General features: G+C 47.8%; 1 protein-coding gene across 3 annotated transcripts in view; it reads left to right on the top strand.

The window, feature by feature from the left end:
* Positions 1–17,724, top strand: part of GALNT14 (polypeptide N-acetylgalactosaminyltransferase 14) — a 204,820-nt gene that overhangs the window by 39,581 nt on the left and 147,515 nt on the right. Inside the window, exon 2 of one of the 3 annotated variants that reach the window (XM_069494464.1) lies at positions 12,382–12,488. The exons of the other annotated variants lie outside the window; for them this stretch is intronic. Within the exon in view, the coding sequence (XP_069350565.1) occupies positions 12,478–12,488 (11 nt within the window). The 5' untranslated portion in view covers positions 12,382–12,477. The remainder of the gene's footprint in view (positions 1–12,381; positions 12,489–17,724) is intronic. 3 annotated transcript variants of the gene reach the window in all.

Below are 17,724 nucleotides of genomic sequence, written 5' to 3' on the forward strand. Positions count from 1 at the left end.
TCTTACTTTTTCCACTCCCATTGTTGCTGCTGTGACTTGATTCTGCTTTTGGTACCTCTTGAACTCAGCTCATTATTGGCACTCTTAGTGACTCAGCTAGAATGTGTCTATCGATTCCACTCCAGACTTGGCATTTGCCTGGTGGTTTTTTGGTATCAACTCCTATCCTCTTCCTAATTTTGATCTTGATGCTCCTGCCTCATGGCTCTGACCTGGCTCCTGGTTTAATCTGCTCATTGGATCGAGGAATCACTATGGCAAGGGAGGGGAGATGACCTGCATGGGTCCTACTGTCACTGGGGCAGCAATGGGGCCAGAGCCCGGTCTCTCCTACTCTGTTCCTTGCCCCGCGTCTGGCATTCTCCCTACAGTGAGTCTCTGTGTGGGCATTGTTGTTGGACCAGAAACAGCCTATGTTTTCTATTCTCATGACCAGACTCATGTTCTTGGGGAAGATTATTTAATGATGTACTTCCATTCTCCACATGCAGAATGGAGAGAGTGGAGAAGAAGCTGAGAGACACCTGGCTAGTGGTAAGATCTGCCATGTGGAATAAACCGGATCAAGGGAGGCCAAAGGCTGTCCTATTGCCAGAGCAAAGAGAGTGATCGAGTGCCTCTGGCCACATAGTGCCCATGTCTGGTTTCTGTGGTTCTCAGATCACACAAATAGCTACGGCCTCCAAATGGGGCCAGGTCAACACCTACAGCTAGGGTAGACCTCACTGGAACAGAATGAATATGAATAATGTGGATTCAATGGCTTTTCAGCCAATCATCATGACTTAGAGGGGCGTCTCACGTCTTGCTCAGGGTAGTGCAGTCTAGGACTTGGAGCAACCTGGAAGCTATACTGTTCCCTGCTCACAAATGTTTTTCTTTGCAGGAGGCTACAAGTCTGCAAAAGTGTTTTCCCGTCTGTTTACATTCAACACCTGCTGGATGCTACAGAAATAAAGTGATATAGACATGATAGATAATAATAAGAAATGTAGCACTTGTCATTTGTTAATGGTGCTATTCATTATTCTTTACAACAGCGTGGTGTGATAGATTTCATGTTCTTGTCTTCCTAAAGAGGAGAGAAGCACACGCGGTGTGTGCATGTTGGCATACGACGTCTGTGGTCTCTGCTCAGGGTGTGTAGTCCCAGACTCCCTGAGCACTGCTTCTTGAGGGGGTGTGACCTCCCCTCTCGGTGGCTATTGGAATCTTAGATTCCCAGGGCTGGAAGACATTGAGGACACTGGTCAGGATGTCAAGATTTGAGTCTTCTTACCCCATAATGATATTACTTTAAGTTCTTTGAGCCATGAGTAAGAGAATGTATCTCAAACTAAGCTTCTGCAAAATGAGACTATTTTGTAGTAACCCAGAAGTGTGGTCATGGAACCCCAGCCTCTCGAAGAGTTTGGAGCTAGGGTCTGTGAGGCTGCTGGGAGCCCAGGAAGAGCTCTTTCTCCATCTCATTCCTCTCCTTCTCTCTGTACAGCTGCTTCATTCTTCTTTCCTAGCAGACCAGCCTTGTCTGCTCCTGAGTTCCCATGGGGGGCAGAAATGTTACATTCCCAGCCATGCGCCCTCGTCCTCCCCCTTGTTCTCACCCTGTCCTGCTCTCGGGTTCTTAGCTAGTGGACGCTGGTAGACCCAGCCTTAGACAGGAGCCATTTCTGATCCAGTAAACTGATTGAATTACATTGTACAAATGTGGCACCCAGGAGCCTGTCCTTGTGAATGTTCATGGTGTGGTTAAGGAGGTCTTTGCAAAATGAGTAATCTAAAAGGTTCCCACTACACAGACCAGTGGTCATCTGGTCATTGATCACTGCTTTGTATATTCACTATGCTATACCTTTGAATAGAGATAATGACAGGGAACTCATCCCTTGAGACATCTCAGACAGCCAGGATGCTTTTTTATATTGAGCGGAAATGGGTCTTCAGTCTTAAGTCTATTAGAAGCCACAGAGGAGATGGAGATCCTTATCTTGCTTCAGCATGACAGCTCTTTGGATAATTGAACCCCTGAATTATCTCTCCAGCCACCCTTCCTGTGACACATGTCCAAGTCCCAGCCCATTCCTGGTTGCCTTCCTGAACATGATCCATTTTGTCTGGATTGGTACTGACTTACCTTTGTAAAACACTGGTCAGTTTATAAAACACGCATTATTTACTTCCACCCTCACAGCACCTTGAGGTAGGTATTTTAATGTTCTCTTCACAGGTGTGGAGAAAGTCCCTTAAAGATGAAGGTACTGCCTCAGGCCATTCAGAGTTGGAGCTGGTGGGTCAAACGCACTGCCTACCTGTGCTGTTAGAGTTTACCGAGCCATTTATAGGCCGTCCACTGGTCCCTGGTGCACTGGAAGAAAAGGAAATACAGGTGAATAAGATACAGATCCAGTCTCAGGGAGCTCTGAGTCCGGTGGGGGAAGTGCCAGAAGGTGAGAGTAAGGAGGTCAGAAGAGGGGACCCTCACCCAGCCTGGTCATGAGCTGGGGAGATTCTTGACGGACGCTTTGTTCCATCAGAGGAGGGGGTGGGTGGGCTTGATAATTCTGGAAACAATGGGAACTTGGGAGGGTAGATTGGAGCCCTTGAAGGAACAGAGGAATGCGCACCCTCATCTGCCTTACAAGTTTGCCCCTGAAGGCCCTGTTGCCAGGCAACAGTGTTCTCTGGACCAGTGCTGCTTCCTCCACATATAACTTTGATGGCTGTTGAAGATGGTGGCACAGGACCTTGTGAAACTGTCAGACTGAGACTCCAAGGTCAGCTCAGCCATCCTGACTCAGGCTGGGAAGGCCTGTGAGAGTGAACTCCCTCTGCTCTCTTTCAGGCGTAAACAAGGGTGCATAGCTGGGATGGAGTGAGCTCACCAGCTACTTGGTATTTCTGGGACCCCTTGCATGAAATGCAGGCGCTCTAGCCTCACCTGTCAGATCGGGCATTTTTTGTTTCATTAAAAATAAAACAGAAAGTCCTCTAAGCCATGGCATTAAAGAACATCTGGAACATAACCCTTTTGCTTTCCTAGGGAAGATGTTAGTACGTCCAAGGCAGGACTGATGAAAGAATTTTTGAAGCAATCAGGGAAAGAAAATGGATCAGGCTTCAGGGAAGTTGGCATAAGAAGTGGGAAAAAAATAACCCCAAACCAGAAAACGTGTCTGTCTCCAGAAGCAATAGTTCTTCTGGCTAACTCTTAACAGCTGGTCTTCCCTGATTTGTTTTGGCCCAAGTTGGCTATTCTATAAGTGGAAACAGTGACAGATACATACTTTCTCTTCTTGAGCCAGTTAACAAGTAATTATTAAGCCTCCTCAGCGTGACCATCACTATGTCATTGGTATTGTAGGGGACTCGAAAGAAGCAAATGACATGACCCATATGTCTCATCAAGCTCATGTCCAGCAGAAGGGAAAGGATGATTAAGTCCCACATCAAACAGTGAGAAGGGCTAATTAAATGTGGGACTGGGTTCGAGATGACAAATGCCATAGGAAAGGGGGGTTCACGGTAGGCTAGGGTGGTTAGAGGCTTTCCAAAGGAAAGGTGGGCTTAGGATTTAGATCAGCAGAGAAAATTAGAAAGACATTTAAGGAAAGCAAACAGCAGGCAGCAAGACACCTCCTCACCACTGCTAAAGACGGTCTCCACTGATGATCTTGCTTCCTCGTTTATTGAATAATTCAAGACATCCAATCTAAGCTACTCGTATTTCCTCAACAAAACCTTTAAACCTTCTGGGATCTGCACCCACCTTTTCCCCTCTTATTACAATGGAGGATGCACCCCTCCTCTTACCTAAAGCTACCCCCTCCCCGGCTTGTCCTCAGGAACTCATCCTTTCTTGCTCTTCTCATGGGAATTGCCTTTCCAAAGCTATCTTTCCTCTCCCAGACATCAGAATCCACTTTCATTTCAGTACACCATTCCCATTAGTATACAAACATACTCTAGTATCACCTCTTCCAAAAATAACCCTACCTGACTGTATATTTCGCCTTGTATCAGTCAGCTTTATCCACAATAATGCTGGATAACAAATAAACCGTGGCATCTCAGGGCCATACAATATGCATTTGGTTTTTGCTTGCAGGCTTGTGGTTTTGCTAGGGTTCTACAGATCTAAGCTGGGCTCCAAGCCATAAGTTGTGTTCCAAGCCTGCACCACATGTCACTCATCTTCCTTCATCCAGAGGCTAGCTGAGGTATGCTGCCATGGAGAAAGGCAGGACCACAGGAGGGTGAGCCCAGCCAGACAAGTGCATTTCAAACCCCTGTTCAGGGCATATCTGCATGTCTCACTGGCCAAGCCCAGCATCAGTGGGATGGGAAATACACTCCTCCCGTGGGGATCGAGTGCACTTGCTGGATGATAATCTGCCATATTCTTCCATCTTCTGCCCCTTTTTCCTGTGTCTCTGGACAGCCAGACTTCCAGAAGACGTTGTATGAAGGGGTTGTCATCTACTCACGACGTCCCCAGCTCCTCCCCCTCAATCTTTCTTCATCCCACTGTAGTGGCTTCTGCCCCAACCACTATACCTAGGCTCCTCTTTTTTCCGTCTTACTCTATCTGGGCTGCTATAACAGAATGCCATAGACTGGGTGGCTTATAAACAACAGAAATATATTTTTCATAGATCCAGAAGCTGGAAATTTCAAGATCAAGGCACTGGTAGTGCTGGTGTCTAGTGAGGGCAGGCTTCCTGGCTCAGAGGTGGCCGTCTTCTCGCTGTGTCCTCCCATAGTAGGAGGGATGAGGAAGCTCTCTCTGGAGTCTATTTTATAAGAGCACTAATCCGTTCACGAGGGCTCCACCATCACGCCCTGATCACTTCCCAGAGGCCTCACCTCCAGATGCATCTTTTTGGAGGTTAGGTTTTGACGTACGGATGTTGGAGGGAACACAAACATTCAGTCTGCGGTGTCCTCTGTATTGCCAAATCCCAGGGATGGATTCCATCCTCAGCTTACCTTCACCTCTCAGTAGCATTGCACACAGTTGGCCACTCCCTCCTTCTTGAATTCCTTTCTCTTTGGGATTTTATGACTTCACCAGGTCCTGGTTTCCTCCTCCTGCCCTGACTGCTCCTCCCACTCCCTTTCCTGGTTTCCCCCTCACTTCCCCGGCTCGGTGGTGGTGTTGCTAAGGACTTGGTCTAGAGATCCTCTCCTCTCCTCTCCTGCCCTCCCCTCCCCTCCCCTGCCTTCCTTTCCTTTTTCTTCTTCTCTCTCTCTCTATCCCTGCTATTCACAGAGTTTGAAATATCTTCTCTATGTTGATGACTCCTAAATGCATATCTCTAGCACAGTTATGTCTGAATTTTAGCCTCTTCTTATATTCTGCTGTCTCAACATTCCCACTTGGGTGTCATGCCTACTCCTCAAACCTAATTCATCCAGATGGAATTGCTGTTTTCCCCTCTATAATTTGCCTTTTCTATGTCCTCATGCTCAGCCATAAACGTCCTCCAACAGACCACACTGGCACCTGCCTCAGAGCCTTCGTGAGGTGGTTTCTTCTGCCTGGAACACTTTTTGCCTTCTTCTCCCCACCCTACCCCCTTCCCAGGGCTGGTGCCTTGTCATCTTCTAGGTCATGTGGTCAAAGGTGACCCCAGAGAAGCCTTCCTTGACCATTCTGTCTAAAGGAGGCCACCGTCCCCGTGCTGCCTCATTGTTTATGTCAGCCTTGGATTTTTACCAGTTATCATAATTGGTGAATTTTTCATTTGTACTCTTGGATTTTATCTGTCTCTCTAACTAGAATGTACCCTTCCTAGCAGGCGCTCAGTAAATCTTTGTTGAATGAATGACCTTGAAAGGCCCTTGGAGGTTGTCTAGTCCGCCGTTTGCCAACCTGCAGGCTGTGAACCTATGAGGGGCTGTGGAATTATTGCCCTGGGTCCAAGAGCCTATAGTGCACCAATCACTGCTTAGCTGTGGGGGAACTAAGTAATAAATCTCACTCATATGTGTACTACTTTTCAAAGGATGGTGTTATATTAAATAAAATACAGATTCATTTGAAGGTATTACTAAATTCATAGGGCCTTTTAATCTTCATATGTTTTCTTAGTTAATGTATGTAAAAGTACACTCTTTTATGGTTTTTCTTCACATTCAAAGGTTGGAAAACTGCTAACATAATTTATATACCTTGTATCTTTATGGCTGTAAAAACCGAGACCCAGGGGGATGAAGTTACTTGCTCAAGGTCAAGTTCTTCAGCAGTGGAAAAGGCCTGGAGGGGAGAGAAAGGAAAAGGCTAGGGGCCTGGGGCGCGGTAGAGCCTGGTGACAGGGCACAACTGTGAGACTGGGCACTGCAGGGACCTGCCCAGCAGGTGTCCCCTGGCCAGGGCCTGTGTTGATTTTTGTGGTTAAAGGCAGTGACTTCTTAGAGGGTAGCAGCTGGTTGAAGAGCTAGCAACTCTGTGTGCCTGAAAACCAAGGTTTAGCCCAGAGCAAAGTGTGACCCAGCCCAGAGATCCTGGGATGTGGTGAAGGTGACGGCCAGGGTGACGAGTGACGGTGGCAGAGCAAGTGTCACACATGGGAAAGAACTGAGCATTTCAACTAGAGAAACCTCAAGAAAGCACAGGTGAACTGAGGGGTCACAGCAATGCCTGGAAGGAAATGGAGTGATGTCTGATGAGCCCCTAGGGTGGAGGGGGGTAGATGGGAGAAGGGACCCTGTGATGGGTGCTGTGGCTTTGAGCACCTCGGTGCCCAGGCCAGGCTGCAGTAGAAGCTGACTTCCCTGCCTGCCTTATGGGCCTGCGCCTTCCCATGGCTGAGCCTTCCCTCATTGTCCCTTCATTCCGAGTCGAACTCCTCTGCAGCCGTTCTTGGGACCATCTTTTTGAGGCCTCGAAGACCGCGTTTGAGCACCGGTTCCTCCCTCCCTCTGGAGGCCCCTCATTGTCCTGATGGCCTTGGGGTGCCCCTGCTGTCCTGGCAGCCAATGTGCCCAGGAGAGCCTGGCCTGCATCCTGGATGCCCAGAAGACGAGGGAGCGAGGGATGGAGACTTCAAGTCAGATTCCTAATTGGACAAATTGGCCCGGCGTGGTTAAATGCCACGAATGGGGGAGAGGAGAGCGTCCGTTTAGCATGCGGGCCTGGCACCCTGGCAGGTTGGCAAATAGTTGCTTGAATCAAGTTCCCCATGTGTGGAGCACCACACTGCCTCCCATGCAGGGCAAAGCCCGTCACACATGTTACCTGTAATACTCACCCCGGCCACGGTGAGCCAGTCACATGAAGAGACAGACGGAGGCTCAGGAAAGTTAAGTGACTTGCGTAAGGCCGCTCTGTTACCGAGGAGCAGAGCGGTTTTCCAGTCCTGTGTGGGGTGTTCGTGCTTCTCCTCTCCGCCCCTCCTTGGCAGTGTTTCCAAGAATACAGCCCCTACCTCGGCCCAGGAAGCTGAGCATCAGATCAGGGCACTGAAGCCCTTTAGAAACATGGGGGAGCTGGACACATCAACCACTGTGCTTTACTTTTATTTTATTTTATTTTATTTTTTTTAGAGACAAATTCTCACTCTGTTGCCCAGGCTAAAGTGCAGTGGTGTGAGCATAGCTCACTGCAGCTCGAACTCCTGGGTTTAAGTGATCTTCCCACCTCAGCCTCCCCAGTAGCTGGGACTACAGGTGTATGCCTCCACACGTGGCTAATTATTTTATGTTTTTGTAAAGATGGGGTCTTGCTATGCTGCCCAGGCTGGTCTCAAACTCCTGGCCTCAAGTGATCCTCCAGCCTCAGCCTCCAAAGAGTTGGGAGTACAGGCATGAGCCACCGCACCCAGCCTACCAGAGTGCTTTAAATGCCACACTGGCTGACTGGCTCGAAGAAGACTCTTCCTCTGGCCCTGAGGTTCCTTGTTTCTCAAATCAGCCATCATCAGTTTGGTGCATGTTCCAGTCCATGTCCTGACCCACGTCTTCAAGCTTCCAGGGTCACCTGCTTCAGGTTCAGCCCACATGCTGAACCACGTAAGCAGCTACGTTGTCTTGAGCAGTTTACTTCTCATACCTCCGCCGCTCTGAGCCCGTTTCTCCACCAATAAAGTGGGGGACGATAATGTGTCGTGTTGAGGTTCATGTGAGGACAGATCTGGGAAGGTGCCCTGCACAGTGGCTGGAGGTTCAGTGTGCATCAGCTGCGGCTGCATTTGTGGAGCGGTTGGCTGAGACGAACACCCACATTCTGATTTCGAATCGTGTGCTCTCTCTCTCCTGCTGTGCTGTATACAAACAGCCTCTTGAAATCATGTTCCTAAATCTATCCCCGAGTCTCTGTGGGAAATGTGGGATCCCGGGCTGCTTCTCCGACTACCCAGCCTTCACCGGGAGTCCTCCAGGTCTTCTCTACTTTCACTGTTCTGAGATGCACCAGCGGCATGCAAGGTTGTATAACCACCCTGTCCTCAGATCACACGTGGGGAAGGACTTGGACCTCAGGCCACTTGGCACGGGCAGCAGCGCCTGCCCGCTGAACCGTGGCTCCGTTATGGTAGTTCCAGCCAAGCGCCTCGGCCTTTCCACAGAGACACGTCCAAGGAGGTGCCAGTGGCGATCCCCACCCACCCCTCACCTTCTCAGATGCTGCCCACGTGGACTGAGCGCCCACCCTTGCCAGGATCCCGCAGAGAGACACTGGGTGGAGGTTAAAACTGGGTGAAGGATCTGAAGTTGGAGATCAGCTGACACTCGGTGATCCCGGGCAGCCAGACCCTGCTTGCTCCCCATCCTCCTCCCACCCCCTTGCTCTGTTTTCTTATTAACTGGAGGAAATGATTAGACTGGGCAGCTCGTTAACGATTATTGATTAACTACATTCTTTTCACCAGGTGCCCAAGGAAAAGCCAGGCTGTGGTCCTCGTACAAGAAAACTCAGCTTTCCTTCCAAATGTGCTGCTGGTCTACCGGCCTCACCTGGCCTCTGGTCCCCACGGCTAAGGGCACTTCAAGCCACCTGCAGGTTCTGACCCAGCCCATGTGCTGGGATCAGGCCGGTGCGAGGCAGGGATAGAGCAGTCAACCATCCCCGTTTGCCTGGCTCTTTCCGTGTGACCATCGACTGTCCTGCGTCCTGGAAACTCCAACCCTGGCCACGCTGGACAGTTGGACACCCTGGCAGGGAACATTATTATCAGTAGTAGTAGTATTTCTTCTTCTTGATTATTATTTCTTCTCCTTCTCCCTTTCTTCTTCTTCTCCAGTAATAACTAATATTGAGCATTTCCTGTATGCCAAGACTGACGCCACACGCTTAAAATCTTTATGAGGTAGACAGTGGCTTTAGGAAGCTATGGCAGAGGTTACAGTTAATTCACCTGAGCAGCCCTTGCCTGATTTTGTTTCCCTAATTCATGTTTGCAGCTTTAGGTCAGCCTCCTGCTGGGGCTGTGCTAATCCTTTGGTTCTAGAAACTGGTTTCCTCCCAGCCCCCTTTCTATGACTGAGAGTCACTGACGATTACAGCCCCTGCTGATTGAGGCCAGCCTTGTCCCTGACCTCCTCCATCCCAGAATTCTGCAAGTCAGGAGTGTTGCACTTGAACTCCTATTGCTGAGGGTTGGCCTTTACACCTGCTCTCTGAATCTTGAGGCTCCCTTCACCCTTGCCTGACACCCCTCTTGTTATGCATTACGCACAGGTCAGGAACATTCCTCTGCCCCGTTGCTGGGACTATCTGCAGTCTCCGGGCCGTCCCAGGAGTCTGCCTGATCCCAGGTCCTGGCATCCTTGAGACCATTGGTCAGTCTCTTATTAATTACAGTTGGTGCTTTGTTGGCCTTACTGGGATTATCTGCAACTGGATAAGTTTGTAGAAACCTCTGCTCCCTGCCCTGCTGATGGGATAAAGGGAACGAACACAACCCTTTTCATATCAGTGTGAGCCGCCTATAGCTAGGAAGACAAATAGACCTCTGAAAATAACATCTTGCACTCCAAAGGCACGTATAAATGACTTTTGGATAGGGTGGGCTCGATTAAAATCAAATTGATTCAAATCATGATTTGAATCACTAGTCAGGAAGAGTCGATTAAATCAATATTTTCCCTTCAAAAATGCATTCGTTTTTGATATAATTTTAATGCACAATCTTCACAGCTCTGACAGAGATAGATGTGGTTTTCATTTTTAGAAGTTACATACCATGCATTTTTAAGCTATGATTTATTTTGACATTTCGTTGAATCAATTTTGCAGCCACGTCTGAGTCTTGAGTGATGACTTGGTTATTTTATTTACCAAAGCTAATCAAACAAATGTGTATAATTTTCCCAACAAAATAAGCATGTGCACTTTCGAGTGTTTAACTATTTTTTGCTGTAAATGTAGAAATGTGTTTTTGCTGTGATAAATTAGACTGTTTTAGGTAAATTAGACTGTTTCAGGCAGGTCCAACCCAAAACATTTGTAATATATATTTCAGAGTTAACCCAGTCTTTACCTTTTCTTTCTGGTTACTTACATGTTAGAAAAGAAGGGTAAGCTTTTCTACTTTTATAGTTCCCAAATGATTTTTAAGTTGAGACTGAATTAGTCTTTTTTGGAAAACACTCTTGCTATGGGCGGAGAAGAAATCGCTATAATTACAAACTTGGTACTCAGCTTCATCATTGTTGCAAATCCATGTGCAGGACTTCGGCCAGCCATCGGTGTGACCTTCGCGAGGCCTTGTCAGCATCTTCCATGATTACCTGAGCTTTACCATATCTGAAACAAATTCTCTTCACTGAGATCAGTTGGGTTTTATTTTCAGAAAGTATTTTCATAGCAACAGAACATTTGGAATTAGATACAGTCTTACATAGGGCTACGTTAGGGAAGGGTATTCTTCTCTTCCGTTGTGTCAGCCTCAGAATGTTTGGGAGGGACCCCTTACATCTTGGGGGCCCAAATAACATTCTTGAGTTTATGGATTCACCTCTGTCTTTTCTGAGCCTGTTTCAGGTTGTAGTGAGGTTGAGTGGCTTCAACCTCACTAGTCATCTCTTAGAACATGGCTGTGTATATTCTCTATCTTCTGGAAAATCAAGTACCTGCATCTTTCAAGCTCAAACAGGTGCCCTCTAATTTTGCTTTCCTAGGACTTAGAGCATGAATACATGTTTCACCCCCTTCATATAGTTCTGATTGAATAGAATCATCATGTTAGGGTTGGAAAGAATGCAGGAGAACACTGGTTTCATCCTCACGCTAACTCTTTAATGTGAAAATTAAGTGACTTGCACAGGTCCCAAAGCCTGGGATGAGAAACCACGTCCTCCGGGACTCACAGAACCAGGTGTTTCCCGTAACAAATCATTCCTGAATTTAGATAATTTCTCCTCTTCATCTTCTTTTCTGCAAAGTAATGATTTTTAAACAACTATTCTCCATATGCAAACATCTAAGTATTGTTCATTTATAGTGAGCTTTGCTGGACTTTAACAGAGCTGCACTTAGAGTCTAGGTATGGCATGGATATTACATAGTTCTCTGGTAGAGGTCCCAGATTTAGCAAGTAAAGAGAGAGTACACCAGCAAAATTTGCATTTCAGACAAGCAATGAATAATTTATTTAGTATAAATATGACCCCTTGATATCTGGGACATACCAAAAAATTATGCATTGTTTTTCTGAAATTCAAACTTATCCAGGTGTCCTGTATTTTTTCAGGCAACCTTAATCTCCCTGTCACGTGGTAACGTGTTTCATTTGGTTTCCCATGTTGACCTAAGGTGCCGAGAACATAGTCCACTTTTCATAGTCCACTTGAGTTAATGTTTTCGTGGCATATTCTGCTTTTCTGTGTCCTCTTTCATTAAAAGAAATTCCTTTAGGTCAGCTTTGATTTTGCCCCATGCCCTGTTTCCATTAATGTGGCCCACTTGCATCCCTTTGAGTGGGCATCCTGACCCTTGCAGGGCCCTCATGCCTGCCTGAGCCAGCCCGTGTGGGCACCAGGTTGCAGGGAACTGGCCAGGTCCAGGCCTGCTGGCGGTTGGAGCAATGCCCTAGGTGCTCAGCCCTGGCCTTCCTGGGAGCACCAGGAGGTGACCACCAGAGGGAGTAGCTGTGACAGCGGCTGAGGGGGAGGACCCTACGTCACTAAGGAAGCCTATGGGAAGCCCTTGTCTGAAACCATCACTCGCTGGTAGATGAAGCCATCATCCCTAGATGCATGGCTTTCTCACTGGAGCAACTCTTCCTGTCCATCTAGCTTCCATCCGACCATGGAGGAGCCTGCAGGAGCCCGGGGAGCCTGGGCTGTGGCATTTGGCTCAAACAAGCCAGTGTCCCAAAAATGTGTGGTCCCCTGTGCAAAATATCATAGCATGTGTTTCCATGTCTTACTTATGTTTTCTAGAATTGAAAATAGTCTATGGCTGACACCTGCTCCCCCATCTCACTCTGAACCCGCTTCCAGCACCTCCGTGTAGCTCCACTGTTCTCCCTCCAGGGCATGGAACTGCAGTGCCTGGAGAGGAAGCATGTCCAGTGGGTTCTCTGAAGGTGACTGAATTTGTGGCCCTGTCCTCTTCTGGCCTCTGCCTGGCTTCTCCCCGGCCTGTGTCTCCTCCCTTGCCTTGACCTCGTGCGCCTGTGCTGTTCGCTGGTGCCTACTGCTCGTCCGCGTCCAGCCTGTGGTCCCACCTTGCTCTCCAGCGTAGGAACGTTTGCTGTGCTCTGTCCTGAGTGGTCAGCGCAGCCCCAGGGCCTCAGAGCTCCCTGGCTCTGGCACTTCTGCAGAGCTGGGCCCAAGACAGCCCACACCAGCTGGGTGCAGTGCAGGGTGAGTGGGGCGGATTTGAGCAGCGTCCAGGGGGTGGGAAGAGAATCCCTTAGTAGCCAACTCTGCCTAGGGTTGCTTTGATGAGAAATTTAGACTTAGATTCTTTATTCTAAAGCCACTTAAGTTGGCTTTAACTCTGAACGCAATTTTCTGGATGCCTTTAAAATAATAATAAAGTTTTCTTATTTGTGTTCCTTTCATAAGGGAAGGGCCCATTAAGACAGGGCTGGGGGCGCCTGACCAGGTGAACTTCCGATTGTCTAATGTTATCCAACCTCATTAACATTTTCAAAGCCTTGCTGGAACTCTGCAAGTTGTCCAGGAGCATCATTACCTTTCAAGTTTTCTCCTCCTAATGAGCCTGAACTTTCGCTGCATAGCTTAAGCCTGGTACTTTTCAGCTGTTGTCCCTGCTGACTAATGAACATAATTTGCGCTGGGCCTTTTTCCAGCCTCCTCATTTCAGAACCAGCACCGTCTCCACTGGAGCCAGTCTTGTCTCAAGATTGCCCATGACTTTCACTTCCCGCGTTTTCACCTCTGGCACATAGCAATGTCCTCAACTCCTGACTTGAACTGTTTTCTTCCAAGTTGCTTCAGCCTCTTGGCCTGCCCTGGTCTCTCCCGTACATAGGGCCGGGCCCTAAAGTACATCTGTAACCTGGTACACATTTCCCCGTGGGCACAACATGATACACCATCAGGCACCTCCGCCGGCCCACAATGGCCTTTTAACCTGGACTGTAACCGACAAGCTGTATGTGCACAGTGGAAAATGGGGAGCGATGCGGCTACCCTAATAATTATGAATAGAAACCCAAAGGTGATGGAATTGAGTGAGAAATGTGTGTATTTTGTTGGTGTTCAGGGAAAAGTCGGTTTAATTAGAGATAGATGAGGCAAATGAAGATTTCTGGGGATTCTGAAAGGGGACTTCTGGGTACTTTCAATGTCATAATTGAATGACAAAACTGTTTATTATTTAAAATTTTATTTTACCACCTAGGCCTTCATTTGCCTTTTGATAAAGGAGCTCTTAGACCTGCGGTCCCCAAACTCAGGGCTGTGGACTAGTATCGGTCTGTGGCTTGTTAGGAGCCCGGCTGCACAGCAGGAGGTAAGCGGTGGGTGAGCGAGCAAAGCTGCTTCTGTATTTACAGCTGCTCCCCATCACGCGCATCACCACCTGAGCTCCACCACTTGTCAGGTCAGCGGTGGCGGTAGATTCTGCATTATGGTGAGTTGTGTAATTATTTCATTAGATTCTGCATTATGGTGAGTTGTATAATTATTTCATTATATATTACAACATAATCATAATAGAAATAAAGTGCACAATAAATGTAATGTGCTTGAATCACCCCAAAACCATCCCTCGCCCCGGTCTGTGGAATAATTGTCTTCCATGAAACCTGTCCCTGGTGCCAAAAATGTTGGGGACCGCTCTCTTAGACATATCAGACAAGACTAGCATCTTTGGAGATATTTAACAGAAATGGAGTTGGGGAAGGAAATATTTAGAGAGAGGAGAAAATATTTCCTGAGATAATTCAAGGGAAAAGAAGAAAAGAAGTTAAGGGAGGGAGAGAGATGTCAAAATGGAGAGAAAGAAAGTGCCGGAGATGGCCGGAGCTGAGCTGTGAGTGGTAAAAGGAGGAGGTGTATATTAGATTTCATAACCTCCTTGAGGAATGTAGGTGAAAAGAAACGATGGGAAGACCTATAGCTTGTAATTAAGATGAGGCCCTTTAAAATTGGACTGTTGTGGGGTTGAAGACTCTCTTTTGTGACCTTGGGCATGTCACTTAGCCTAACATCTTTGTACCTGTTTTACTCATCTGTAAAATGGGTCTGATAATGCTCACCTCTTGTCATTGTGAGAATCAAATGGGATGATGTTTGCAATGGCTTAGCACATTTTCTGCAGTATCCAGTGAACAGAAGCTGCAATTATTATAAGAATTTTTACTAAATTAATACAAATAGATTTGTGTAATAGTCATTAATCTTTCCCTAAAACTTCTATGGTCAATGATGTTGTCACAAGGGATGGAATGGCATTGTGCAAAAGTCAGCACTTGCATAGGACATTGGAAGCTGAGTGTCCATAACTTTGGCTGGAGCTTGTGACTGTCCAGCTATAGTGACATTACGTCCTGGTTCATCTTGGCCAGTCTTAGTTTATACCTGTCGTCCAAGAGCAGTGTCTTTCTTCATTCTTAAAAGTGTTCCCGTTTGGATGACAAATCATATAGTTCCCTACCTTTGGTTCTTACTGTCTGTGTCAGTAAGACAATATTATTGCATTACTCATAGTTTCCGATTTTCTCAAATAGATTATGAGTTTCTGGAGGCCACTAGATACATATGTATATGTAAATATTTGTATATGTATACACACCCCCATATAGTGAACCTCTTGCATTTGTAGCAGCAGGTAAACAGGGCTCATCACGTGGTGACCCCAACCTGTAGTGGTCATTTCTGTAGGACCCGTGCCCTGGCACTGTTTGCTGAGCGAAGGGCTCCCCACAGAAAGGGATCCCCAGAGGATGGTGAGCTCAGAGGAGTGAAGACAGGGTGTTCACAGGATCAGAGTTGGTTCTAAAGTGTGGAGCTATGGGTGGAACATTGGGTGATACCCCTGCCTGTCACCTGGGAGCTATGTCCACATGGGCCAGTCATTAAGCTTCTCTGAGTCATAGTTTTTTTCATATGTGAAATATGAGTAATAAAATGGATCTTGAAGTCCTGTTAGAAAGATTGCATTGCAGGGTGCCTGGTGGGTGCCCGATAGAGACGAGGAGACTTGAGCAGGACAGCTGTCCAAGTGCTGGCGGCAGCATCGTGTCCCTGCCTCCTTCCTACTTAACTTTCTCCAGTTCTTCCAGCTGTTCTTATACACAGTGGTTTCCAGGTCTGTTGGTAACCTGGGTCTGCTCGGGTTAAAACAGCTTCTGGCCAGGTAGATGGATTGGTTGATTCATTCATTCAAGAAGTATTTTTTGAAGTGAGTGTCAGGCACTGTGCTTAGGGAATTCCCTGCTAGGCAAGAAGGTGCAGTCCCTGCTCTTGTGGGACTTGCGGCTGTCAGAATTGTTTGTAGGGTGCTTTCGAAAGATTTCTCTCCTTAACTCACGCATGCGTCTGTAGAACCTGCCAGAGCCGCAGAGCTCAGGATGGGGGAAGGATCTTTTTACCATGGGCTTTAAACTTCTTGCCTGCCTTGAAATCATGTTTTTCAAATGGAATATTTGTGATTCAATAATCAATTCAGCAGTGAAAGGGAAGAAAAAACAGCCTGGCAGTCCTGGTGGAGTAAATCATCCCGTAAGCATCTGAGGAGCAGCAGCCCCTAATAGCTCTTGTAAACACACTGTCACTCTCGGGGCTGGGCACGGGCCAGCCGAACCTCTTCCTGGCGTTCCTCTCTATTTCTCGGAAATGCTGTGATATCCAGCTGTGACATACATTCTGCATCAGTTGAGAAACACTTTTCAAATCTGGTTTCCAGCACTCAGATTGTTTCTGATTGTTTCCAGATCAATCAGCAAACCTCTTAGGAGCAGCTTCTAGGTGGATGGAGGCTTGCAGCGGTGTGAGACACATTTGCATGTAAAAGATGCATGGGCAATAGCATGATTACATCTTGGATCTAGTTGCTGCAGATCGATTTCAGCATGGCCCCAGTTTTCCCATCCTTCCCTGTAACCACACCCTTTGCATTCTAGTCGAGAGAGTCAGTTTCCCACCTCTTGAGTCTGAGTGTCTTGTGATTGATTTGCTTTGGCCAATAGAATATTATAGAACTGACAAAATGTAAATGCTGAGTCTGGGTTTCTAGAAGGCTTGCATGCATCTCTCTCTCTCTCACCTCTGCCACCACCTAAGGACAGGTAGAGGTTTAGCCTGCTGCAGGATGAAAGACCATGTGCAGCAGAGCCTGGCGTTCCCAGCTGAGGCCATCCTGAACCAGTTGGCCCCAAGCAGACCTGTAGGCTGAGCACAGACAGCATGAGTGAGCCCAGCCCAGGTCGGCAGACTCTGGACTTATGCAGAGATGTGAGAAATAAAAAATGTTGGTGGTTTTAAGCCAGAAAACCCCAAAAGATGGCCGGGGACAGTGCAACCCCTGTCGTGTGCCCAGTTCTGCATATGTGCTGTCACTATTGCTCACAGCAACTGTCCCTTGTTGGCTCCATTTTACAGTTGAGGAAGCTAAAGCGCTAAAGCCTGGGATGCCAAGTGACTTCTCCAAGGTCATGAAGCTGGAAGTTGGACGGGGGCTGGCCCAGCAGGCTGCGTGCGTTGCTCAGCACTCTGTGCTGAAGCAGGACTCTGTCCTTGAGTCCTGTGTCCTATAGTCCCGGGCAGTGAGCTCTAGTCCTCTCTCTCCTACTTCCTCTGCACCTTGGGGTCATTTCTTATCCACATTTACCTCTTTTGGTTCCCCAACTCACAGGCAGCTGTTGGCAGTGAAACCCAATGCTTGTTACCATGCACAGAGAGCTCAGGGCCTAGATAATACACAGGTAGGTAGGTGCTCAGCCCAGGCTACAGCAGAGGGACCATGTGGCAATGAGAAGGGGGGTTCCACCCCTCCCTTTATCAAAGCCACTGTCACCTCTCCCCCAGACCATCCCAGTGGTCTCTAACTGCTGTCCTTTTGGTCTCTGGTGGCCACTTGTCACCCTTAGAATAAAATGCGCAGTCTTCATCAAGGCCTCCAAGGCCACCCAGAAGCTGGCACCTCCCTCCCTCCCTCCCTCCCTGACCCCATCTCTTCCCTTCTTTCCTTCACTTCCTGCCCTAGCCCTGCTGGCCCTGGGGGGGTCCTTGATCCCACAGCGGCCTGTCCCGTCTCAGCCTTTGCGGTTGTCTCCCTCTAGGAAGCTGACAGCTTTGCTCCTTCCTTTC

This window comes from Eulemur rufifrons, chromosome 19 (assembly GCF_041146395.1).
Source record: "Eulemur rufifrons isolate Redbay chromosome 19, OSU_ERuf_1, whole genome shotgun sequence".
Classification (NCBI taxonomy): domain Eukaryota; kingdom Metazoa; phylum Chordata; class Mammalia; order Primates; family Lemuridae; genus Eulemur; species Eulemur rufifrons.